At 46.0% G+C, this 25,998-nt stretch overlaps 1 protein-coding gene across 1 annotated transcript in view; it reads left to right on the top strand.

The window, feature by feature from the left end:
• Positions 1 to 25,998, top strand: part of LOC137299396 (receptor-type tyrosine-protein phosphatase delta-like) — a 424,076-nt gene that overhangs the window by 228,171 nt on the left and 169,907 nt on the right. The window contains exons 5-6 of the mRNA XM_067968105.1: positions 3,048 to 3,233; positions 21,255 to 21,365. Coding sequence (XP_067824206.1) covers positions 3,048 to 3,233; positions 21,255 to 21,365 — 297 coding nt within the window. The remainder of the gene's footprint in view (positions 1 to 3,047; positions 3,234 to 21,254; positions 21,366 to 25,998) is intronic.

Below are 25,998 nucleotides of genomic sequence, written 5' to 3'. Positions count from 1 at the left end.
GTTTGAATGTCTCCCTTTAGTCTTGGTGCCCAGAATGGACAGAGTACTTACGGTGGTGCCTGACCCAGAGTGTGACTGCCACCGACTTGTACTCTACTGTTTGGCTACACATAGTTCATAGCATCACCACATTTGCATGCTAGCTGAAAGGGAGTGAAACAACAACAGAAACAACTTGCATTTATATAGCGCCTTTAACATAGTAAAATGTCCCAAGGCGCTTCACAGGAGCGCAATCAGACGAAATTTGACACCGAGCCACATAAAAAAATATTAGGACAGGTGACTAAAAGCTTGGCCGAAGAGGTAGGTTTTAAGGAGCGTCTTAACAGAGGAGAGAGAGGTGGAGAGGTTTAGGGAGGGAATTCCAGAGCTTAGGCAGAAACCACTTGTTGTCTCTCCATAGACACAGCTAAAATGAGAAGGTGGAAAGCGTCGTGTTAGAGAACCATAGGCAGGGCAGGGGGATTGAAAGGGCCTTGTTATTCCACTCTGCAGCACGGTCAACCAACGCAGTAATCTATTATGCTATTCCACCACACCCTGTATTCGAGGTGTTGAACTCGTAAGCACTGAATTGATGAGAATGGATCTGTAACCGATCACTGCTGTGCTCCGTCAAAATGAGAAGCCATGTTTTCGGAGGGCTAGCTCACCACACATCAGCAAGACGGGCAGCACTTTACATCTCTTGCCTGACCTGCTGATACATGGGACTCTTCCGACATAGCAACACTGTTTGTATAGAAATCATGGGGTGAGGAGATGGACATGCTTCATGAATTAGAGTCCTGCCCTATCAGGCAGCTGGGAAATTCTTTTATTTATTTTGCTTCTCTCTCTTTCTTTCTGTCCTTTACTCTCTGTCTCTCTTCTTTTTTTTCTCTCCGTTCTCTGAGACTTAGAAATTATTGCTGTTGTTCAGCAGGTTAATATTTACCATTCCACCGGTTAGTGCCTCGCTAAAGTATTGGGCAGCGTTTGCTAATAACACTGACAGGAATTTCGGGGCATTCTCCATTTTCTCACTTATTTTTCCTCCTCTCTTGTTTTGTGTATCTATAGTCCCCTCTTCTCTCTCTGTCTATCTCTCTCGGTCTCTGTCTGTATTTCTCTCAGTCTGTCTGTGTGCCTGTTTCTCTCGTGCTCTCACTCTCTTTTGGTCTCTCTGTCTATTTCCCTCGCTGTCTTTCTATCTATCTTTGTCTATTTTCCCTATTAAATGCTTTTCCTATTTCTTTCTCTATATTTCTTTATCTGATTTTCTCTCTGTGTCTATTTATTTCTTTCTCTCTAACTCTACAGCTTTCTATCCAGTCTTTAGTTCTTTTCTAATTAAACAGAAAAATTGTAATCTTATTTTCATGTAGATTTTTCACTCTGGGAGCTGGCCATTAATTAAATATGTGGATTTGAAACTGCTTCTGGGAACAGTCAGGTTGGTGAAACAATCCTACTTCCATTCTGAATGATTTCAAATCAAGCATTTGCATATCTTCATGCAGCCACTAATTTCTACAGTGTGACAGAGGAGAATCTTATGAAGTTAAATAGGTTTTGCAGAGAGGAATATGTGTTGCCACGATCTGCTCTAATTGATGGCATGTCAGACAGATCTTTGAAGGATTTACCTACTTCTCTAGGATGAGCTTTATTCAAGACGTTTTTCTTTTTTATATGCAAATGAAACTGCCTTAGATGGACATGTTGAATCCAAACCAAGAGCCAGTTCACAGAAAGAAGTGGCATAATAGCCATAGCTCTCCAGATGGCCCCATGGGGGGAGGTGGCCAAGCAGAAACTGTCCACATCTCTTTGGCACAAGGTTTTGTTGGGGGGGGATGAAGAATAAAATTGGTACCTACGTAACCATGGACCGCTCTTGTACCTCAGGGTAGGTCGTGCCTTGGTAGGAGCTGACCGCCTCATTTGTGGAATGCTGTTTTGTGACTGAAAGGAGAGCAGCTGTAGTAAGGTGTGACGGGAAGGGAAGGAAGGATATCAATTGGGCTCAGGATCTAATCAGAAGATTGCTGAATTTTATCCAGATTCCTGGAAACAAGCTGAATGTCCAAGCGTTTTATCTTCGTGGGCCTCTGAGCTGCATTCCATGAAGCCTCATGAACCACACATTTTAAATCCAGCTTTCCATTAAGTTGCATATATCTCAAGTTGCTGATACTTGGGGATCTGTTTTTGATTTATCTACCAATGAGAAAATCTCTCCATCAAATTGGCCTTAGTACGAAGGATTCCTGCTTCTGATTAATGTCAAGCAACCTGTGCTTGTATGGGTGTTGGGTGAGGACATTTGAATAGCTTCCTCCACAGTTGAATAGTCTCCTGACTCGGCTCACGCATGAACAATGGCCACTTGGAGAAGGCACGAGAGGTTGAGCAACACCTGTGGAGCCAGAGAGGAAGAAAATAGACGGGGGAAACGGTGGAAGGGAGAAAACATAAAACAAATGGGGGAGAGAGAAAAAACTCTCCCTCAAAAACGCTGACTTTTCCCAATACCTGAACGAACACACTATTGGATTCTGTACAATTCTAGCCAAGCGTGGTGCTTCTGTGCAGAATTCTACAGTGTAAAAAGTCAATTCTTCACAAAACATGACTGTTATACTGTATAGCTGCTACTCTTGTCCATCATATAAGGTACAGATTGTGCACAGAACATCCCTACAACGTCGAAAAGGTAGAATTCGGGGTTGACTCTTGGAATGTGAGTACGGTTTTCTGTCAAGGTGACGAATTAGCCAATTTGACTGTTTTACGGAGTCTGCCGACCCACTGCTGCCTTCCTGTGTATTGCTGTTCAGTGTCGGGGCTACTTAGTGGGGCAGGTAAGAAGTTTGTTTATACACCAAGGCCTGCATTCACAACTGGAGTCAATGTCCATCAATTAATACTGTCTGTCTTTCTGGTCCCAGTGCCAATTAAGGAAAATGGATGGCCAATATTTTGGTTTTACTTTTGAAGCCTAATGTAAACTGGATTTGAGCTTTTTCTAATTGTCTTCCCTTTCCACTTCTTGCTCGCAGAAGACCAGCTGCCCTCCGGCTTCCCTAGCATCGACATGGGCCCCCAGCTGAAGGTGGTGGAGCGCACCCGTACGGCTACTATGCTGTGCGCAGCCAGTGGTAACCCCGATCCTGAGATCACCTGGTTCAAAGACTTCCTGCCTGTTGACCCGAGCTCCAGTACACGCATCAAACAGTTACGGTCAGGTAGGGGCCGGAAAAAAAAACAAAAAATTACCAACAGATCCAAAAATGATTAATCTGTTTCTTTAAAAGAAAAATGTGGAACCAAAAGACCTTTTGTGTAGCTGTTACTGCTGTTGATGTTTGTGACGTCCTCATAGCTTGTCATTCTGTCTGTCTGTCTTATGCGTAGAGCTTTCTTTGATTCACGCTGCTCACTGCTGTGACTGTATCTCCAGTTCCTTTCATTATATTCTTTGAAGTGGCTCTTCCTCCCTGGGCCTACTGTTCCCTCCATTTATATTTTTTGTTTCTTTTTCTTCTTGTTTTTCTTTTCCTCTCTTTTTTTTTTCCATTTGGGATTCCATTCTGTGACCAATGTGTCAAATTGAAAGTAATCGTTGGGATTGGGAAACCCTTATGAAGCTTTTTTGCTGCCCTTGCTGGTTGTGGTATGTGTAGGTGAGGAGGCGGCAGCCATTTTAACCCAGTGGAACCATTGGCAAAGTGAACAAGTTGTATCAAGAACTTCAGTGAACATGGTACAAAAAAAACTGACCGATCGAATTCTTTAACTTGTATACTAAGTCTAAAATAAAACATATTTTAAAAAAGGAACTAATGTAAAAATGTTACATCTAAACCTCACATCCTGCAGTGAGCTGCACTTAATCCTTCACATGATTGACCTCCCCAAAAGGTTCATGGACCTCTGTTGCCATGGTTTTGAACTTTAACTTTAGCAACCAGTCTATCCTTGCTATTTTGTGAATGAATGTTGTTCTTTATATTTACAAAAAATAATAATATACTAACAATCATTTAAATAAGATGGCAATGAATTGAATTAACCTCTTTTTTCTAATGTGTTTGAACCTAAGTAAAACATTTAAGTCTAAAGCTTTTTAATGTTACATAACAATGACAATGTAGCTGAATAATGTCTTCTATAATGTTTTCTTTCTTTCTGTTTCTTAATCTTAAAGAATCCTTTGGTAAGTATTTGGCTTCGAAGCCTAATTCACAAAACCCTCTCCAGACTAATGTCACAAATAGCTTAAAATGCATGCTTGCATTTTACTAACTGTTTAAAAAAAACCCGCTGGTCCTACCCAACCAACCTACACAAGACTGTTGTTGCTTTAAACCCCATCAGACAACCCTGCCCATAACCTAGCAACAGATTTTACCCAGAATCCCTTAGGAATTCTTCATGACCCACCCTTTTGAACTATACCAGTTTTCTGCATCCATTGTAGTCTTTCGGAGTTCCACGTCTAACCCATACAGATACCTCTCTTTAATGTGGTCATGTCTTGGCTTAGGATCAACCATGCTCAATTTTTACAAGTTCTATAAATCATTGTACTCACCCCGGGGGCCATTTCAGTTGCCATTAATTCAGGATTCTTAAATTGATTTCCTAAAGTAAACAAGCTCCCTCAATAGCTGGCGGGTAAATGCACACGGAGCCATACAGAGCAGGAAAGGCTCAGGTTGATCCCAGTCTGTGATAAGTGAGCTAACCTCAGTTGACATCCTACAATGGGGCCCCTACATTTGGTCCCCTAAAGTTGGGGCCCAACGGTTGGGGATCTATGGTTGCCGATTTAAGGTTGGGGATTCTACGGTTGGGAATCTGCAGTTGGGGGTCCTACGTCGGGGATCTACGTTTGGTGACCTACGGTTGGGGTGCTACAATTGGGGTTCTACGGTTGAGGATCTACGGTTGGGGCACTAAAGAATCATAGAATCATAGAAAGGTAACAGCACGGAAGGAGACCATTCGGCCCATCAAGTCCGCGCCAGCTCTACGCAAGAGCAATCCAGCTAGTCCCACTCCCCCGCCCTATCCCCATAGCCCTGCAAATTTTTTCCTTTCAAGTACTTATCCAGTTCCCTTTTCAAGGCCATGATTGAATCAGCTTCCACCACCCCCGCGGGCAGTGCATTCCAAATCTTAACCATTCGCTGTGTAAAAAAGTTTTTCCTCATGTCACCTTTGGTTCTTTTGCCAATCACCTTAAATCTATGCCCTTTGGTTCTTGACCCTTCCACCAATGGGAACAGTTTCTCTCTATCTCTCTGTCTAGACCCTTCACGATTTTGAATACCTCTATCAAATCTCCTCACAACCTTCTCTGCTCCAAGGAGAACAACCCCAGCTTCTCCAGTCTATCCAAGTAACTAAAGTACCTCATCCCTGGAATCATTCTAATAAATCTCTTCTGCACCCTCTCTAAGGCCTTCACATCTTTCCTAAAGTGCGGTGCCCAGAACTGGACACAATACTCCAGTTGTGGCCGAGCCAGTGTTTTACAAAGGTTTTTCATGACATCCTTACTTTTGTTTTCTATGCCTCTATTTATAAAGCCCAGGATCCCGTATGCTTTTTTAACCGCTTTCTCAACTTGCCCTGCCACCTTCGACGATTTGTGTACATATACCCCCACTTCTCTCTGTTCCTGCACTCCTTTTAGAATTGTGCCCTTTACTTTATATTGTCTCTCCTCATTTTTCCTACCGAAATGTATCACCTTGAATTTTTCTGCATTAAATTTCATCTGCCACGTGTCCGCCCATGACACCAGCCTGTCTATATCCTCTTGAAGTCTATCACTATCCTTCTCACTGTTCACTACCTTTCCAAGTTATGTGTCATCTGCAAATTTTGAAATTGTTCCCTATACACCCAAGTCCAAGTCATTAATATATATCAAGAAAAGCAGTGGTCCTAGTACTGACCCCTGGGGAACACCACTGTACACCTCCCTCCAGTCCGTAAAACAGCCGTTCATCACTACTCTCAGTTTCTTGTCACTTAGCCAATTCTGTATGCATGTTACTACTGCCCACTTTATTCCATGGGCCGCAATCTTGATGACAATCCTACCGTGCGGCACTTTATCAAACGCCTTTTGAAAGTCCATATGCACCACATCAACTGCATTGCCCTCATCCACCCTCTCTGTTACCTCATCAAAAAACTCTATCAAGTTAGTTAAACACGATTTGCCTTTAACAAATCCATGCTGGCTTTCCCTAATCAATCCACACTCGTCCAAGTGAATGTTAATTCTGTCCCGGATTATGGTTTGGAATTACAGTTGGGAATCTATGGTTTGGGATCTACGTTGGGGTGCTACAGTTGGGGATCTATGTTTGGGGACCTCTGGTTGACAGGCTGTAGTTGGCCTTAGCAACCCTGGGCCATGGAATGGAAAAGTCAGCCTGGATTCCCACTCCTGATCATTATCCAGTGACTCCCGCTGGAAAGAGGAACACCGGGACAGTCAGGCACAAAGGCAAATTCAATGACACAAGAAGCTGATTGAATGATATTCTCTCCTCCTTCACCATCTGTTCATCATGTGATTAGGCATAGCTGTGGCGCCTCACATGGCAGGATATCCTGACGAAACTCAACTCTGGGCTTTGCGATTGACATAATTTTAAATGGGTTACCGTTGATGTTAAAATGATGTCAATCGAAGCCTTTGGGCCTCAATGTCGAGGCTCAGATATGAAGAATGGCCTCTTGGATAAGGTATTAGAGAGAGGCCTGAGCCCATGAAATCAAACCCCACCTTCAGCAGAGGAGGAGACAAATTTGAAGGGAAGTGGGATGGAGTTCAGAGTGATGAAGGTGGATGAGAGGGCCCTAAGGTTGGAGAAGTTCCTTCCCTATTATAAGTTCCTACAATGGTTACAAAGACGCTAACTGACTGATTCCTGCGAGTTAGGAGCTCCACAAGGCTGCACTGCTCAAGCCTTGCAAGCTGCATCTCGATATTTTTATGAACTACTTATATAAAAGAAAGAAGACTTGCATTTATATGGTGCCTTTCACAACATCCCAAAGCGCTTTACAGCCAATGAAGAACTTTTAAATGTAGTCATTGTTGTAATGTAATATATTATAATATAGTGAGTCGAGAGATTATACCTGGTATTCATCAATAAGAACTCTGCACTCCACAGTTCTCATTAATCACTGATCAGTCAGAGGGATAAGCATTTACGTCAAGTGAAGTCTATCTTTCAGTATGTTTAATATCTATAATATATTAAAATCAGTGCATGGGTCATGCATTCCATTGAAAATCCTACGTCAACGATCCTTTGGAGATTCTTATGTTTAGAAGTCCACCGTAGTGGTGATCCTTCCCTGTAACGCCAGTAGGAGGTGCTCTAATAGAATTTCCACTGTTAATCTAATCACTGAGCTGTCACGCTCCCTGTACAGCCCCATCCACCATTTTGATTTTATTTTTTCCAGCAGGTAAGTTTTATTTTTCATTTAATTTATTCTTAAATTTAATTTTATGTATTTATATCTTATTTTAAAAAAAACATTCTCGGGACCTGCACCATTCCTACCTGGCCCGCCCCCCTCTGCTTCTCGGGGCCCCACTCCAGTTGTACCCACTGCTGTCCTGACTCCTCACCTGGCTCCATAGCCTCCATCGCTGCCCAGGCTGCACTTTAAAAGCCTGTTCTTGGCCTTCACCAATGAGAGAGGGTGGAATTCCGCATTACTTTAATACATTTGGAGTTTTAAATAACTTCCCCAATATTGTGGGCAAATCCTTTAAGGAATTCCGACCCCTACTGCTTCAAATGCCGATTCCCAGTAAAGGCCAGTAAATGGCAATTGAAGTACAGAGGGGTTGTCTTCACCAGCAGGGTTCCTGTTTAATTTATTTTTAAATGCAGGGATCCTGCTGGTGAACTGAACAATTCTCTTTAATAGCTCACCCATTGAGGAAGCCCCTGTTATTATAACTGCACAGGTTTAAATAACAAGGCCTTTCTCAAATCTGCAGCTAGATGGGGAATTTAATTTTCCCATTCACCTCATCCTGGCTTTCATCCTTTCAACCTCCTTCCTATTGCCCTGAGTGCCCACCCCTCACCCTTCTATCTTCCTCCTATTGCCCTGAGTGCCCACCCCTCACCCTTCTATCTCCCTCCTATTGCCCTGAGTGCCCACTCCTCACCCTTCGATCTCCCTCCTATTGCCCTGAGTGCCCACCCCTCACCTTTCAATCTCCCATCTATTGCCTCGAGTGCCCACTCCTCACCCTTTCCCTCTCCCTCCTATTGCCCCGAGTGCCCACCGCTCACCCTTTCCCTCTCCCACCTATTGCCCCGAGTGCCCGCCTCTCACCCTTTCCCTCTTCCACCTATTGCCCCGAGTGCCCACCCCTCACCCTTTTGACCTCCCTCCTATTGCCCCAAGTGCCCACCCTTCGATCTCCCACCTATTGCCCTGAGTGCCCGCCTCTCACCCTTCAATCTCCCTCCTATTGCCTCGAGTGCCCGCCTCATCCTTCTATCTCCCTCCTATTGCCCCGAGTGCCCGCCTCACCCTTCGATCTCCCTCCTATTGCCCTGAGTGCCCGCCTCTCACCCTTCGATCTCCCTCCTATTGCCCCGAGTGCCCGCCTCACCCTTCTATCTCCCTCCTATTGCCTCGAGTGCCCGCCTCATCCTTCTATCTCCCTCCTATTGCCCTGAGTGCCCGCCTCTCACCCTTCGATCTCCCTCCTATTGCCTCGAGTGCCCGCCTCATCCTTCTATCTCCCTCCTATTGCCCTGAGTGCCCGCCTCACCCTTCGATCTCCCTCCTATTGCCTCGAGTGCCCGCCTCTCACCCTTCGATCTCCCTCCTATTGCCCCGAGTGCCCGCCTCACCCTTCTATCTCCCTCCTATTGCCTCGAGTGCCCGCCTCATCCTTCTATCTCCCTCCTATTGCCCTGAGTGCCCGCCTCTCACCCTTCGATCTCCCTCCTATTGCCTCGAGTGCCCGCCTCTCACCCTTCGATCTCCCTCCTATTGCCCCGAGTGCCCGCCTCACCCTTCTATCTCCCTCCTATTGCCTCGAGTGCCCGCCTCACCATTCTATCTCCCTCCTATTGCCCTGAGTGCCCGCCTCTCACCCTTCGATCTCCCTCCTATTGCCTCGAGTGCCCGCCTCTCACCCTTCGATCTCCCACCTATTGCCTCGAGTGCCCGCCTCTCACCCTTCGATCTCCCTCCTATTGCCCTGAGTGCCCACCCCTCACCTTTCGATCTCCCTCCTGTTGCCTCGAGTGCCCGCCTCTCACCCTTCGATCTCCCTCCTATTGCCCTGAGTGCCCACCCCTCACCCTTTCCCTCTCCCTCCTATCACCTCCCACCATGACTAGCCTGTGCCCATTCAAGAGAAAATGTCATGGGGGAAGAGGCAGGAAATTATTGTGGAAATTGTCAGTACTGAGGGCGACTGAAATGGAGACGTGTAGGACTGGTTGATCCTGGAGTCAGAGACACGGCAGGCAGGTACTTCCATTCAGGACCTGCTTGTTACATTGGATGTGAAACTCCTACTGGTAGCCAAAGCTTCTGTTAGATCATAAACCGTGGAACACTCTTAAAGCTATATTCTGACTACCCTTTCCTCCCCACTCCCTCCTCTTTAATTAATCTCAGCTCCCAGTGCCCACACCATCACATATAGGTGCTCTCCTAATAGCTAACAACCTGCTTTATTAACTGTAACTGTTAACCTAATAACCCTAACAGATTAACACTCCACTCCCTTTGGAAACTCAACACAGTTTCAGGCTGCAGTTTGGCACATTCTGGAATTGATAGCAACCTAAATCCGACACTTTTGGAAAGGGATGGTTTCCCCTTTATATATTTTATTTTATTTTATTTTGATGTTGAAGTTGGGTGTTGTTGTGTTTCTTTTCTTGAAGTGGCAGGAAGTGATGTTAGTGTAGAATATAACATCCTGTATTCGACTGTTGCCCCAGACAGGCCTATACTACTTGGTGTCCCATTTGGCTAATCTGCTGGTAACATTCTCCACAGCTAATCAGACATTTTTAGTTAATTAGCACTTAAGTTGACTTAAAATAGACCCAAATGCCTCAATCTAGTTCCGGGTGGGCACAGTGCCAGGGCACAAAACTGTTCCTACTTTGGCACTAAGTTGACATTCTCACTCAGAGGAGCTGAGTCTTAGAAAGTGCCACACGGCCTGCTCTGATGGCACAGCAGGTTTATCCGGTGAAGAGCTGAGCCATTCAGACCAGGAATGTCCCACATTCGATCCCCCTGTCTGTGGTGAATTGGCTCATCTCAGGCAGGGCAATCATGGGGGCGCTACAATGGGGCTCAGTGACCTTGGATCAAGGAGGGGAAATTCAGTCAGGGCACCCCCTCCTGATTGCTATCCAGGGACCCCTGTTGTAAGTGCACACATGTGGACGTTTGGGGAGGACAGGATGAGGATTTGCGGTGATGCCTCGGCAGTCGAATGGCTTGTTAGCACTCACTAGCTAGATTCACACGTGATTAATGGCTATTTGGGTGAAATACTGGAAGACAATTGGTGCTGCATCACCATAGGAAGATAGGAAAAGGAGTAGGCCATTCAGACCCCAGCAAGGAGTCAGCATCTTTGGAAAAGGAGAAAATTGGCACGGGAAGGAAAGGAACAATTCACATTGCTGTAATAGGGGGCACTCTTCTGAGGTTGGGGCTGAGGCACCTAGTTGGGGCAGAGGAAAGTGAGCTTTACTCTGCATCCGACTGTGCTAAATCTGACCTGGGATTGCTTGGTGCAGATACGGAGTGCCTGAAAAGGGAACACATTCTTTTTCCCGGTGCTGACACCCCTCACCGTGATCAGCACAAAAGTTATTTTTAAAAAAGGCCCGAGATAATTCTTTGGCTGCATTTTGAACAGAGAAATTTGGTATAAGCTGCCCTTTTAAAGAAAGAATATGTTCTGTTTGAAAACGAGGCCTTAAGCATCCTTTAACTCAGGTTAGAACTCCCTGCCATAATGTTTCAGTGAGAACTGTATTTTATGTACTCATATTGGGATGGGGGGTGGGGAGAATATAAGTCTACTACAGGAAAACTCTGCTTTGGGCAACCCAGTGGCCCAAAGGTGTAGTGTGTGTCTTCCTCCCAAACTGAGGTCTATACGTTGGAATCCTCGGTTGGCCATTGACTCAAGGCTCGGCTGCCATTTTTGGCAGTAAGCTTCACTCTGTGGCCAGGGACACCAGGTGGAGTTATCCTTCAAAGTTGGAGGTACCCGTTTTCGAGAAGTGGTGCGGTGAACCGCCTCCACCCCTTCCCCAGTAAAGTCCCATCAGGTGACCGTGGATCACTGGTGATCTTGGTCTTCGGAGACCCAGAGTCCTGCCATCCCGCCTGAGAAGGAAAGGGAAGCTCTTGAGCAATGGCACGGAAATGGGGGGCTGTCGGTATATGGAGTGTACCCCAGTGTGTAGGCAAAGATCCATCCCCCTTCCAAAATGGCTGCCAATCAATCAAATTCCATGACCCATTGGAACTCTGTATCCAAGACAGCAAGCGTTTGGATGTGCCGGATTTTAGGAATGTGGTAAAATGTTGCCTGAAATTGTGCCAATTTGCTGGTAGCCAAAGGACCTCCCACCTTTTAAAGGAAGATTGTGCCACACTCTCAAAGAGGAGTCAAAAAAAAAGTTGTGACTTCTGAAAATGTGTTAAAAATCCAACCGGAGCAATTTCGGATTCGCCTAATGGAATAGTTTTGCTTGGTATCTGATCATGTCCATTTGGTGATGGGAGTGTGGGGAGGGGGAGAGGGGTGACCCTGGCCCTATAGTTACATTATTTGAATGTACCATCAAGAGGCTTCATGGAACCCGAACTTCTGGGATTAATGTGTGGATACAGTGCCCATGTTATCTGAATCATAGAATCTTACAGCACAGGCCATTCGGCCCATCATGCCTGTGCCGACTCTTTGAAAGAGCTATCCAATTAGTCCCAATCCCTTGCTCTGCCCCCATAGCCCTGCAAATCCTGGAATTTAACTGGTGTACTTTTCGACCCCCGACCTTTTTCCACGTCCCCAGGTAGATTGGGGTGAGGAACGGAACAGTCATCTGTCAGTGACACTGTGCATTGCGGGAGGGAGCGCCAGCATGAGTCTGGACTGTGGGGTCGCACCCGATCCAGATTCAGCCGAGAATGAATCCACAGGCTCACGGTGTATTTTGTTATACACACAGCTGAAAATTCAGCGCTTTGTTTCGGGAGACATTACGAGCAGAACGCTTGCAGAGCCAATCCTAGGCGCAGGAAATGGGGTTGCAACATCAGTGCCTTGCTGAATGACAGTTCTGCTGCCCGTTGAGTGTAGGCTGCCAGCACAGGAGTGAAAGCGCCTGGGAATGGAAAATCCACTCAAAACGGGAGGCATCTGAATCCTGAAGAACTTCAACAACCTGACTTGAGCTTAGGGTTGCCAACTCTGATTGAATGTATTCCTGGAGGTTTCACCACATGGCCTCCTGCCCCCCGCACTCCCGCCATTGGTCGCCCAACGCGGCCAATCTCTCGGCGCGCCGCCTTCCCACGCCAATTGGAAACAAAAAAAATCTTTATTACCCAATCAGATGTAGTCAAACAGCCTTTTTTTCCCATCGCCAATATTTTTTATAACTAATAAATAGGAGTGTTCAAAGAAAATGAAAAAAACTTTTTTTTTGTAGTCCTGTGATTTTTCTCCCGGATTTGCTCGCAGCAGTGTCCTGGAGATTAATCTGATTCACTCCCTGGAGACTCCAGGCCAATCCTGGAGGGTTGGCGACCCTACTTGAGCTTCACCAGGTTGCCAGAGCAGCAACCAACAAACTGTTAGTCATGTCGCAAATACAGTGAGACCCAACCAAAAAGAATTCACAGATTGGACCTGCGTTAAAAATTGAGGCTCATAATAAATTGCGCCACGTGACCAAAATAGTCAGCTCAGGGGCAGAAAGACACAGACCGCCTCCCGCATCCCGAGTGGAGGCCTGAATGACACTTCCCCCAGATGCCCGGAGGGAAAATTTGCCCTGGGCTGTGCTCGTGCGCCTTCTAGTGGCTCGTTTCAGACTGACATTGATGGTAACCTAGGACCAGAAGCAGACAGGATGTCAATCCAACCCCTCTTATCTTCTGTGCCTCCTTGTGATGCATTCTCAATGGACCCAAACACCAAAACAGAATGAGAACAGCTCTCCCTTTGATGCAATCTGCTTTTTCAACCTAATTTTTGCCTAGCTCCTGAAAATTCTAAACAGCTGATAAATCTACTTCTGCTCTTTTTCTTTTCAAACTACAAACTTGAAACTGCAGAACTTGTGTGGCAGCGTCTGCTGTTCAATGCAGTCATGGATCAAATACAGCAGATGTTAATTCACCCATTGCTTTGTAGTTGATCCACCAACTGCATGAAAGAATCGCCCTGAAACAGCTCAGCTAGGGTATAAATAAGCTCTATGCTTTTTAACATCAGCTGCCTGTATTTGGAAAGTGAAGATTAAGCTAGATGTCACTGCATTTCAGATTTAATTGGCAAATGTAGCTAATTAAAATTACAATTAGCTGCAGCTCCTTTACTGCCTTCCACCATGCTGTCCCTACTGCTTAATCCTGATCTTGAGTGTACTGGAGTTCCTTCTGCTCTAACTCCAGGTGAAAATTACGATTCCCTCCCCCCTACCCACCTCTTGGTTTCTAAGAGTCGTGTTGTATAGAGGGAGAGCTGCACATACAATTCTATTTATCTGCTCCCAGTTTCCTTCCTTCCTCTCATGAAGGCACTGCATCTTGCTGGGGCCCATTTGTCAGGTGTGAGCCTAAACTGTGAGTATCAGCAGGCTATTTGGCTGTGGGGGGCATGGCAGCTGAGTCCAATCCTATCTTTACCCGACATCCCCCCCCACACACACACACTTTTGAGTCACTGGATAGTGATCAGGAACCCTGGCTGATTTCCCTCTCTCCCCTTCCCCTTAGTGCAGTGATTCTGAGACCAGTTACCTTGCCCCTATGCTGGGTAGGTCAGGGATAGGAAGGAGGACAATTCAGCCACGGTTCCCAATTCTGTTTGCTGTCCAGTGACCATTAATGGAAGGTGCACGTGTGTGAACATCGGGTGAGGACGGGGAAATGTTCAGTTGCTATGCCCCTCCACTCACATTAGAAAGGATGGTCACTTGGACCAGGTACCAGAGGGTAGTTTGTGCCCACAGAACCTAATCCCAGAATGAGTCTGAGCCTTCAGGAGAGGAGGGAAGAAAATGTTTAAATAAATGGAAAGACTGCTGCGCGTTCCTTCTGTTACAAACCAGGTGAAGTGCCTCACACCAGCCATTAGTGTCACACCCTACACCCCTGCCCAGTTACACGAATCACCCAAGGAAAAATTGGCACTTGGCATTGTAAAAACCAGGCAACAGTTACCTTGCCATGAATATCTCATGGGCGACCATCCGACTGCGGTCCGTGCTTTGGAGGCCGCGTTGCTATGGAAATGGGAAGCTCTGCATCCCCCTCAAAAGTGGCACCTGCCCTAATAGGACAGTCTTCCTTTAACTGGAGATCCACCAGCAGTTTAAAAAGAGTAAAGTGTTTATACGTCTGAAATCTTATCTTCTAAAATCTGCTTCTGCTGCTGAAGCCCGCGGCCTTGTCTTCTTCAACTAACGGCTCTTCTTTTTAATCTTATTTGCATTCATATTATCCTCGCAGGTGGTACTCCGATACGAGGTAAGAATGATGGAAGTCAGTGAACTTTCACCTTTTCTTTTTGATTTCCTTTTTGATTTAATTACTTATCCTTTTCATTTTCTTTCAGAACTTTTCATTTTCCGTTTAAACAAAAAAAAAATCGTCTTTTTTTTTATTTGTGTCTGGTATTTGGTTGCAGTCCGTTCTTTGTGTTTTTTTTTAAACTTATATTAAATCGAGCAAGATTTCCCTCTATTCGATATGCTTTAACTGAAAGCATATCATAGCTTTGTGTGTCATAAAGCCAGTCACAGCTCCATATTTGTCTCTCAGTGTCTGCCCCCCGAAGCTTCTCTCTCCTTTTAATTTTTAAGCCGTGTCTTTATTTATTTATTTTTGGAGGACCTTGCTGTGTGATTACAATTACATTGAGGGCTCTCTCCAAGGCGGCCTTGGCCTCCGCAGAACCAGCTCGAGGAAAATTTTTGGCAGGCGTTTTAATGATTAAAATTATAGACAGCCCATCATGGAAGACGAGATGACCTGTGCTCCAAGGGAAATGCTTCACGGCTCTGTATGGCTTCGCATCAAGACAGGGCTCTCAAACGCGATAACTTAGGAGTGCCGATGCCAAAATGACTTGTGAAACAAACAACCTTGTTGATAACAAAAGAATAGAAATTGTGTGCGTGGTGTGTGTTTTAAATGATTTTTACAAAATCCAGTCATGTGAATGAAGGTCTTTGCTCTGTATATTAAAAAGGTGGCAAATTTTATCATTAGCTATAATGTAAATAGCCCACGTCCTGTAGATTATTTCAGTGTTAAGATATGTATGTTAATGTGTTCTTAACGTCTGCTTATCCAGCCTATGCTCTAGGATATTTTTCACTTTCAAATTGTTTGAAAGAAAACTGACTACAAAAATCGCCCTGACTACCCAGCTCTTTCATCGCCTAATCATCAAACAAATCCAATGTAAATGGGCTTTTGGAGATTCCCCGTTTTCCCCCTCCCCCTTGGATCAATTGCACAGACAAGGTCCCAGGCTCTGTCTCCGGTCTGTTCTAATTTCAGCCGAGGCAGCGTTCGAGAGGCTACGGTTAACCTCCGTGACCCTGGGCTGGGGAGCGGGAAAATTCCTCCAGGCTTCCCATCCCCGGTTTGCGAGCCAGTGACCCCTGCTGGAAGATGAACTGGCTGCGAATGTCGGGCGAGGACAGGTTCAGGCTCAGTAATGATGTCCCCGATGCTCACTGACTTAGCTCGCACATGAAGAACGGCCACCTGGCTAAGGCACTGGAGAGCAGCTGGAACCTCTGGAGCAGTAGCCCAGTACAGTCAGCATCTTCGGGGTGTGGGGAGGGGGTGGGGGGGCAGAAGGGCCGCAGAGAAAGAATGAGTAAAAGTATCAGAGGTGAGGCTATGCTTATTGCGTTTCCTAAGATTAGCGTCCCTGAAATTCTGGTGAGACTGGAGTTTCCATTTCTCTCTGGCTACTGCAGTCTCCATTCATGGCATCTACCACCATTACAGAAGGAACATGTCAGCCTCCCACCCAGCTGAATCACCTTGAGCTAGATCTCGAGGTTGTTTGTCGCCTCTGTTTGATGAGAGTGTAAACTCCTGCCTGTGTGGAGCACCCTTAGCAGGGTCCCCCATGCCTCTGCTCTAAAGTCCACACATTTCTCGAGAGTCGGTGTAAAGCCTTTCACTGTGTCCTTGGTACTTTTCCAGTGTGGGTAACTCTGGGCCATTCTTTAATAGGAAAGAGATCTCTGTGTTGCTACTGTCAACAGCTGATTGAAATGCACTTGGTGCCAGTTCCTTCTTCGCCGAGCCATTTACTTATGTAAATTTCTCAGTTTGTGGGGGATATGTAAATGCTACGAGTTGTTCCCTGCCGTAGCCCTGGGACATAAAACATAAGAAATGGGAGCAGGTGTAGGCCATACAAGCCCTCGAGCCTGCTCCACCATTCAATAAGATCATGGCTGATCTTCTACCTCAACTCCCCTTTCCTGCCCTATCCCCCTTTCCCTTGATTCCCCTAGCGTCCAAAAATCTATCAATCTCAGTCTTGAATATGCTCAACAACTGAGCATCCACGGCCCATGATCGGGAAGGGACATAAGCTGTACAAAACCGTGGTTAGACCGCACTTGGAGTACTGTGAGCAGTTCTGGGCACCGCACCTTTGGAAGGACATATTGACCTTGGAGGGAGTGCAGCGTAGGTTTACTAGAATGATACCCGGACTTCAAGGGTTAAGTTACGAGGAGAGATTACACAAATTGGGGTTGTATTCTCTAGGGTTTCGAAGGTTAAGGGGTGATCTGATCGAAGTTTATAGGATATTAAGGGGAATAGATAGGGTGGATAGAGTGAAACTATTTCCGCTGGTTGGGGATTCTAGGAGTAGAGGGCACAGTCTAAAAATTAGAGCCAGACCTTTCAGGAGCGAGATTAGAAAACACTTCTACACACAAAGGGTGGTAGAAGTTTGGAACTCTCTTCCGCAAATGGCAATTGATACTAGCTCAATTGCTAAATTTAAATCTGAGATAGATAGCTTTTTGGCAACCAAAGATATTAAGGGATATGGGCCATAGGCAGATATATGGAGCTAGATCACAGATCAGCCATGATCTTATCAAATGGCAGTGCAAGCACGAGGGGCTGAATGGCCTACTCCTGTTCCTATGTTTCTTGGCTTGGCTACTGGTGCAATCTTACTGGTATACCCCAACGTTGGGCCACAGAGCGGTGGGACTATGACTTGCTCCCAAGATTTACCATGCATTGATGAGATCCTAGTCTCATCCACCTCATCTGAGAAAGGGAACGAGGGAAAGAAAATTGGAGGAATGACATTATCCAACCCTTTCGGGCCTGTCACGTGCCTTGATTGGGTCCATTAAAAAGTGGCAAAGGCGTGAGCCTGGGGGTAGCTTACTGCCAAACCATCTAGGTTTGGGCTGGTGTGTGCTGATGGGACCAGGGGCTTTAAGGAAGAAGGGATATTAATGTGGGGGGCGGGAGGGCAGATATTGACTAAAGCACTGGGTCACTGTCTCTTCCCAACAGCTTATTGCCATTTTCACAAGCACACCCTATCAACTGTTCATTGAGAGACTTAAGCAAGGAACAGCAAATGGTTGTACTTTGAGGTCCTCATTAGACAATTTAGATAGCTGTGTTGAAAGGATTTGAATTCTTTCTATGAATGCTTCGCTTCTATTAAGGCAAGAGAAAATGATTGTTGTTGAGAAACTCATCATCGAACAAGTGGGCTCTCACTATCCTCCATCTCGTTTCCCCTTCCCAATTTCTTTCTCTTTTTTTTCTCCCGTCTCTGCTGGTTGGCCGATCTGTGTTTTTTTTTCACAGAGGTGACTGTTTTCTTGTTTCACTTGGTCTTTTAGTGGTTTCTTTGCATTTTCCTGTTGAGCAGGTACTTGGTGAGTGTAGCTGCACCCTGTGATTAGTTCCTCTGTTCACTCACAGGGGCAGATTGTGTAAAGGGGAGGTGGTTGTGCTGATGATAGTATCTCTCAGTCACCCTTTGTTTTATGCTTCAGAGTGTTAGTTAGAGTCAGCCTGGATGCGGACATTTTGTGCAGATGCCCTTGTGGGTCTGCTGATGGGTCCAATGGAAGAGATGCCTGCTCAGAGCAAGCCTTCCAATCGGCCCAAAATGCAGGAGGGAGGCAGCAACTGTTTGGGAAGGTTCTCTCCAGACCCATGTACTGCTTCATAACAACATGGCACCAACCCCAAATTTCCAGGCCTCCGCCAGGATGAGTGCCATTGATGGGCCCTTACAGGTGCCAACGGCCTATCCCATGCAGGTTAATGATCCCCATCCCCACAATTAGAGACTATGGTGAGCTCCATGGGTTGGGCGGGGGAGCTGGAAGTTCTGCTCAGCCCACTGGCAAAGCAGGCATCCTAGAATTTCGGGACCAGTGTTTAAAATCCGCAAAGACCCTGAGTTTTGCCAAGTTAGCAGGCTGGGTAGCAGCTGGGGGCACTACAGTTGACCGCAGTTTCCCCAGGGCAAGAGGAGGGGGGAGAAAAATCAATTTGGATTTCCATTCCTGAATGCTGTCCAGGAGATGTGCAGGGGTGGGCACTGGGTGGGAACAGAGTGGGCAGGGGTGGGTGCTGGGTGGGAACAGGGTGGGCAGGGGTGGGTGCTGGGTGAGAATAGGGTGGGCAGGGGTGGGCGCTGGGTGGGAACAGGGTGGGCACTGGTGGACGATAGGTGAGAACAGGATGGACAGGGTGGGCGCTGGGTGAGAACAGGGTGGGCAGGGGTGGGCGCTGGGTGGGAACAGGGTGGGCACTGGTGGACGATAGGTGAGAACAGGATGGACAGGGTGGGCGCTGGGTGAGAACAGGGTGGGCACTGGTGGACGATAGGTGAGAACAGGATGGACAGGGTGGGCGCTGGGTGAGAACAGGGTGGGCAGGGGTGGGCGCTGGGTGAGAACGGGCTGGGCACGAGTGGGCGCTGGGTGAGAACAGGATGGACAGGGTGGGCGCTGGGTGAGAACAGGGTGGGCGCTGGTGGACGATAGGTGAGAACAGGATGGACAGGGTGGGCGCTGGGTGAGAACAGGGTGGGCAGGAGTGGGCGCAGGGTGAGAACGGGGTGGGCTCGGCTGAAGACCCTCGGTTGAATAGACACCTGACACTTAATTGTCTGGGCTCAGTATAAAGAATGGCCACTTGGATGAAATATCGGAAAAGCGATAAGGCCAGAAAAATCATCATCCAGCAACGAGCATCGCCTTCGGAATAACATGATGAAAACTGGAGGGAAAGGGAATTCTTTGACATGGAAGTTCCTTAAAAAAGAATTTTTAAAAAAAATGTTGGGCCTACTTTTTTCACTTTAGGAACATAATTTGAATAATAATAAATTGCACTCTTTCAGATTTGGAACCTAGAAACCCAACAGCCTCTAGGCCCAATCCCTCATTAACAAAAGAATCCTACGACCTCAAATGTGTTTTCCCCAGCTGTAAGATGCCCTTTACAGTGGCATTTTTATAAATAAATCATATGATAGGGGCCCAAGGCAACAAACCAGTTTGACAAGAAATATGTCTGTGTGCGTGGGGTCAGGGTTCAAAGCTGCCAGTGCCAAGGCTGCAATGGGCCGCGTGAGCGGGCGACCACGTGAAGGGGAGGGCCTTTGATCAGAAATGGCGGGACCTCGTCACTGAGAGCGGAGAACTAATACCTCAACCAGATGGTAGAAAAATATATTTGGTTGGATTTGTAAATGTTCTGAGTGGTTTTTTTTTTCCCATTTCAGTTTCCTCCTGCTGAGGGTGATTTATGTTAAACACAGGTCCCAGAGAAAGTTCCCATCTAATTGAGTGCGCGATACGAATTTAAACAGTGCTGTCGATATAATCCGCACTCAGAACTCTTTCCAGCGTCTATCTGTTCAGTATTATACTCCTCTGGGGTTTAATTACTGAAGAGAGATTGTGGTAGTGGGATTGACTGAACTTGCTACGATTCGGAAGGTTACGGCTGGGCTACAGAATATTTGCAAATGGGCGCTGAAAATGTGCCAAGCTAGTGTGGTGGACATGCCCCCTGTTAAAGGCTTGCCCTGTTCCATTGGGTGCGAGGTGAGGGCCAACATAACTAGAATCACTGCAGTATTGAATGCTGGCCTCTGACCCCTGCCCTCAGAGGCCTGAGCTGGGTACCCCATACACTGCCCACACTGCTTTTCCACCTGACGTCTCTCAATGCAAGTGCGTCTCCGGGGTGCTCTCTGTTTCAATCTGGACCATGAAGCAAATCTGTGGAATATAACCTGAGGTGTTCCCTGTTAAATGGACTGGCCCCCTTCAACAGGCGTGTGCTGTATTCATGACTACCTGTGCCCTGTTCAGACTGCCCTACCAGATGGTTCGGGGGCCAGTTTGGTACTGGTACTGATGCTGATCTCAGTTCACAACAGTTAGAAGAACCTAGATCTGCATCTCCTTTTACAAACTGCACCAGAGCTGACTGGGGCACGCTAATTTTGGAGCATTTGATCTGTGTGTGGGCACCGTTGAGTTCTGCAGTATTGATGATTGGCATGCACTGTCTCGGGGTGGGGAGTGGACACACTCTTCGAGAGTGTCCTGGGTTGGGGAGGAAAAGCACCCTCTGAAAAATTAGAGCTGAAAAGAGGTGCTGTGGCATTTTTGAAGAGATCCCGGATTAAGGAGCCCATCTCTCCTCATGCAAGTCAGCGATAGAAACCCAGCCTCAAGCTTACCCCTTGACCAGCTGCCTTTCTAGTGAACAGCACCCAGCACTTGGGTGGCCCGGCCTCGTGGCTTGTGTGGGTCAGGATTGGCGATCCGAACAGGGCGCTGCGGGAAGTTCAGTAGGGAAATGCAGCCATTTCTGCATGCCGTGGGTGAGAAGTCCCTGGATTTTAATTCCCCCTGCTGCCGTTTGTCTCCTGACAGGTGCCCTGCAGATCGAGAACAGCGAAGAGACCGACCAGGGGAAATACGAATGTGTGGCATCGAACAACGCCGGGGTGCGGTATTCTCCTCCCGCTAATCTTTACGTGAGAGGTAGGGAGCGGCTGATTACTCAACACCCTCTCACTAAAGGGTGCTGGGCCTCTAGCAGAGCACAACTTCTCTGAACTTATAGTGTCTGAATGTTCGTTTTCCATGAAAGCAGTTCAGCACAGGGGCGTATATTCCTGTTAGGTTGGATTTGTATATTAAAAATCCTGGGAGAATCCACTGGATTTCCTGGGAGGAATTTCGCAGCATGACCGACTGGTTATTAGTCCCAGAAGAAAATTGACGTAAGGATCAAAAGAAATCATTTTCTATTTTTGATTTTCTTCTCTAATAAAAATAACCAAACTGTTCAGTGTACATTTTTCAAGGTTGCTCCCCCGACACAGGGCCTCACTGGATGGAATCGGAGAATCAGGCACAGGTGTCAGGCATCCCTCCAAGAGCCGGCGTGCTGACCCCAGCGGCCCCCAATTTTAGTTACCGGAAGACGGGGAGACACCAAGAGTTCTCCGACTCACCCACCGGTCCAGTTGGGCTCTGTAACAGGAGACCGTCCTTGCAAAATGTACTCTTAAAAACTAAACAGTTCAAGGTTGAGAGCAGATTGGAACTTAGAAGGAGCAATTAGGATTGCTTTAAACACATGGCAGGTCATCCAGCATCTGCAAGAGTCAGCCCTTACCCTCTCACCCAACATCCCAGTTCAACGCCCTTTATCAGAACCCCAATAGAACCCTAGTCGAGGGACCCCACTCGTGATATTAACCTGTCTTCTCTCATTCAGATGCTGGCTGACCTCCTGTAGGCCTCCAAAATTTGCAGTTTATATACCCACATCAAAACAAACAATTAAAAAAAAAAGGCCCCAGTATAAGCAAGAACATTTTTTTAAACCTAGGTTCTGCCCCAATCTTGGCCCCACCGTCTCTCTGAAAAAGGGTTCTGCAGAAAGAACGTCCCACACCTCTCTTGCTTATTCCAAATCTTTATTTGAAGAGACAGGTTGAGGGCCAGTCAGGCAGGTCAGGAATTGCCCGATTAGTAAAAATTCTGAATCGCTTCCAACGGAATTACAAATGAAATATTATAATGTAATACCGTACGCATGTACGCTTCCAGCGGGGGTTGCTGAATAGTAATCAGCAGCGCGAGCTCTGAACTCTCTTCCTAACGCAGATGCACTGAGGCCAATTGCATCGCCCTGCCTAAGATCAGTTAACTAATCGGACTGGAGATGGAACCAGGTAAAATTGCTTTTCACAAAAATAAATGTTTCCAAGTCTTGCTGATCTTAATAATTATTGCTAAAATGAATAACAGTGGGAGAAAGAGCTTGAACTAAATGTAAATTTTGACAGTGTCCAATTTAGCAACACTTGTGTGTTGGAGCCCATTTGAAGCACTCAACTGGAGGGCCAACTGACTTCAGGTGCATCATGGGAGTTCACTGTTGCACCTAAAGCGGTTGCAACTTTGGACCATTCAGTACGGTTAAAGTACCGCTGTTCACCCAGTCTCTTGCCAAACATTTTTCAAATCCCTTCAAACCTTGTGATATACGCCCCTGTTCTATCTGAAGGTAGACTATAAACTGTAGGTAGCAAGGGAAGGAGCTAATTCAGCCTTTTATGTAACTTGTGATAACTGAATGTGCTTGAGCTCAGCTTAGGAGAGTTGATTATGAGGACAGAAATTAAATGGTCTTCAGACCTCACTGGATCTTCGTCCATTCCAGCCTTGGCCATCTTTGTCTAGCGAGGACATTGAAATGTGTAACATGGGCATTAGTTTGGAATAATTCATCCTCATTTATTTTACCCTTGACTGCATTAACCCCAGCCTGGTCCCATCTTCTCTAATATCTAGCCCAGGAAATAGTGACTCCTCTCGCTGAAGGCCATTAATAGCTACGCCCCTGTTAAAGTCATTCATTCTCCTTGAGCATACAGCATGATGTGACCCCAAATTTAATAGCTGTTTAAATAATTAATATTGTATATTTTCTACAAAATTTATATTTATAAAATTCTCAAGTGACGTACCAGAAAAAACGTATTCTGGGACTTTGTGTAAAACTCAAAATGGCTGACAAACTCTTGCCTCAAAAGCTGGAATGGAAGGAAGGGCCAGTGAGTTTTCTAAACCGTCTAAAAATATTGTTGGGTCTCAAATCTTTAAAATTAGAATTTCTGATATCTTTATATCATTTGGTCTTTGACCCAGTGGTTGTTGATTGTGGAGGATTGGAAAAGGATTAAATATTGTTCCTTCAGTACTTTTTCACAAATTTGTGTAAATCAGAGTTAACATTTCTGTCAAGCTATAAACTATCGGTTGTCTATGCCGATCCTTCCAGAAATGACAGCATAACTTTCAGCTGGGAATTGTCTACTGTTGAGCCTGCTATCAAAGCCTACAGCTGGGCTGAGAGTCTGAAAGGGGCTGATGACAAAACCTGGCATCTTTCCCATGCATTGATAAACGGCGTGCAGTTTGTAGAAATCTCTTGACTCCTAGAAATCGGACAATGTTCATGCAGTACAGAGAGACCTCAACCTGTCACACCACCAGGTTTTACCTCGACCTGATCAGCTGATCCCAAATGAGACTTGTAAAGTTGCCACAAAAATGAACTGTTTCTGAACTATTTCCAAATTCCTTCTGGTCATCGCTACTGGGATCTGTGTTGCAACCCATCGCAACCATTTTAAGAACTCAAGAGACTATGTTAAGTAAAATAAGCTGCCTGGCCGTGTCTAGTATTTCTCCCTAAATTGTGTTGTCATTTTAAACTAGACTAAATTACAAGTACTTATTCAGTGTTGTCTGATAGCCAGAGAAGGGCATACTGACAGACGGAAAGGCAGGCAGCAGCAGCATTGTACTGTGTGACTCAAACAGTGAACATCTCCAGGGGCAACAGGAAGGAATTGAGACCCATTAGTGATTTGCTGCAGTGATCCTACGCAAAATGAGTTTGGTCATCCTCCACTCCAACCCTAGTGCGTGCGAGCAACTAGCACAAAACTGAGTACAGATTGCCCAAAATTGGTGCTCCCACTCAGGGAGACCCAGGGTGAACTTGTGTGGGAAGTGGAAATGCCACATTAGTGCAGTAATAGGTATTCTACTAACAGTGTGTTTCGCGTATGTTGAGGATAAGGTGGAGGGAGCTTTACTTCCTTTTATAATCCTTGCTCTGCTTGACTCTGGGTACTCAAGATGGAACAATGTTCCGTTCCCCAGCACAAGCTCTTTTCCTTGATGAATGGAAGAACCCATTGGGGTGGTGAAAAAGCGAGAGCATGTGATGATGTAATTAACCCTTGAAGACATTATCCTGTTAACTCACTTAGATGATTTTATTTTTCTCAGTCAAAGGAATGTTAGTATACAGAAGAAACTGGGAAAGTCTACATAACACCCACTAAGATGACCGAAGATGCCTCTCCCTTTAAATCTCTCCTGCTTTTTGTGGAGAAATATCTGGCCTCCAGTTGGTGACTCTCCATCTTGACAAACCTGAGGAACTCAATCACTCCACCTGTGGCAGATCTCAAGTAGGCGTCCATGCTCCGACACTTCACACTGTAACACATTGGTGTGAAGTCATCAAGATAGAATCTCTGACTTTGAGACTTTCTGTTGGAATCATCTTTTTTTTAATCTATAGTGGAGGGGAGAGGATTTGGCCTTCAAGGTGAGGAGTGTCCATGTTGGGTAATCTAGCATCCCCCACCTATTGCACCAATAAAAACCACAATCTTTGCCACTTCCTTGCCGCAGAAGAATTACGTGTCCCACAATCCAATTCTTTTATTCTCTTTGAAGACAAAAGTTGAGGACTATAATGCTTATTTTCTCTGCGCTGGGTTTAGAGAAGAGGAAGACCGAAAAAGCAAACACTTAGCCTGTGTGACCAGCTCATTTACATGTCATTAAAAATGGTCATCTCCCAGCAATGTGTAAATATTGTTGCTGGCTTGGGCCTGTAGCCTGTTTCACATTTTATTTCCCTCCACATGCATCCTATTAGCGCCTCAGAGCAGACAATCCAAGCCTTCAACCTCAACTCAAGAGGACTCGTGAGTGGAACACTGCATCATTTCAATTAAAGCCTGCAATCTTTGTGGGCTCGCTGAATTAAATTGCCCAATCAGAGTGAATTGGTTCTGAATTATGAGCAGCTTTGTGCTGTGAATTCAAATCCGTTGAGAGCTGAGTTGGAGCTTGGCTCATGTAATTTTGGATTCTTTAACAGCTGTCAGAAAGAAGACTTTCATCCCATCCATCTGGGCTCAATTCCAACTGCAGGCCTGTCCCTCGTTTTCCTTTTTATAAGAATATGATATTCTCCAATATCGCAGCGCACATTGGAGCCAAATCTTCTGTCACAAAAGAAACGGATAATTCAAGACTTTTTGGAGTTTAAGGGGTGCTGCGGTCCCAAAAGACTAATTCTTTACAATAAAGCACGTGCTTGATCCAGAAGGTGGTGGCTGCATTCATTTGGACTATGTTGCAGTATTGCACTGCACAGCTTCGCCTGAAATAAGGCCTGGTCACTCTTGACCATTTGTGATTCTTTTCAAGTCTACTTTCCAGATTATTCTGCCAACTTCAAGTTCCAGACTGGCAGGAAACTGGCAGAGATCCACATCAGTAGAACAAAAGC

Source organism: Heptranchias perlo, chromosome 29 (genome assembly GCF_035084215.1).
Source record: "Heptranchias perlo isolate sHepPer1 chromosome 29, sHepPer1.hap1, whole genome shotgun sequence".
NCBI classification, from domain to species: domain Eukaryota; kingdom Metazoa; phylum Chordata; class Chondrichthyes; order Hexanchiformes; family Hexanchidae; genus Heptranchias; species Heptranchias perlo.
The sequence above is the reverse complement of the archived record's forward strand: the minus strand, read 5'-3'. Positions and strand labels throughout refer to the sequence as shown.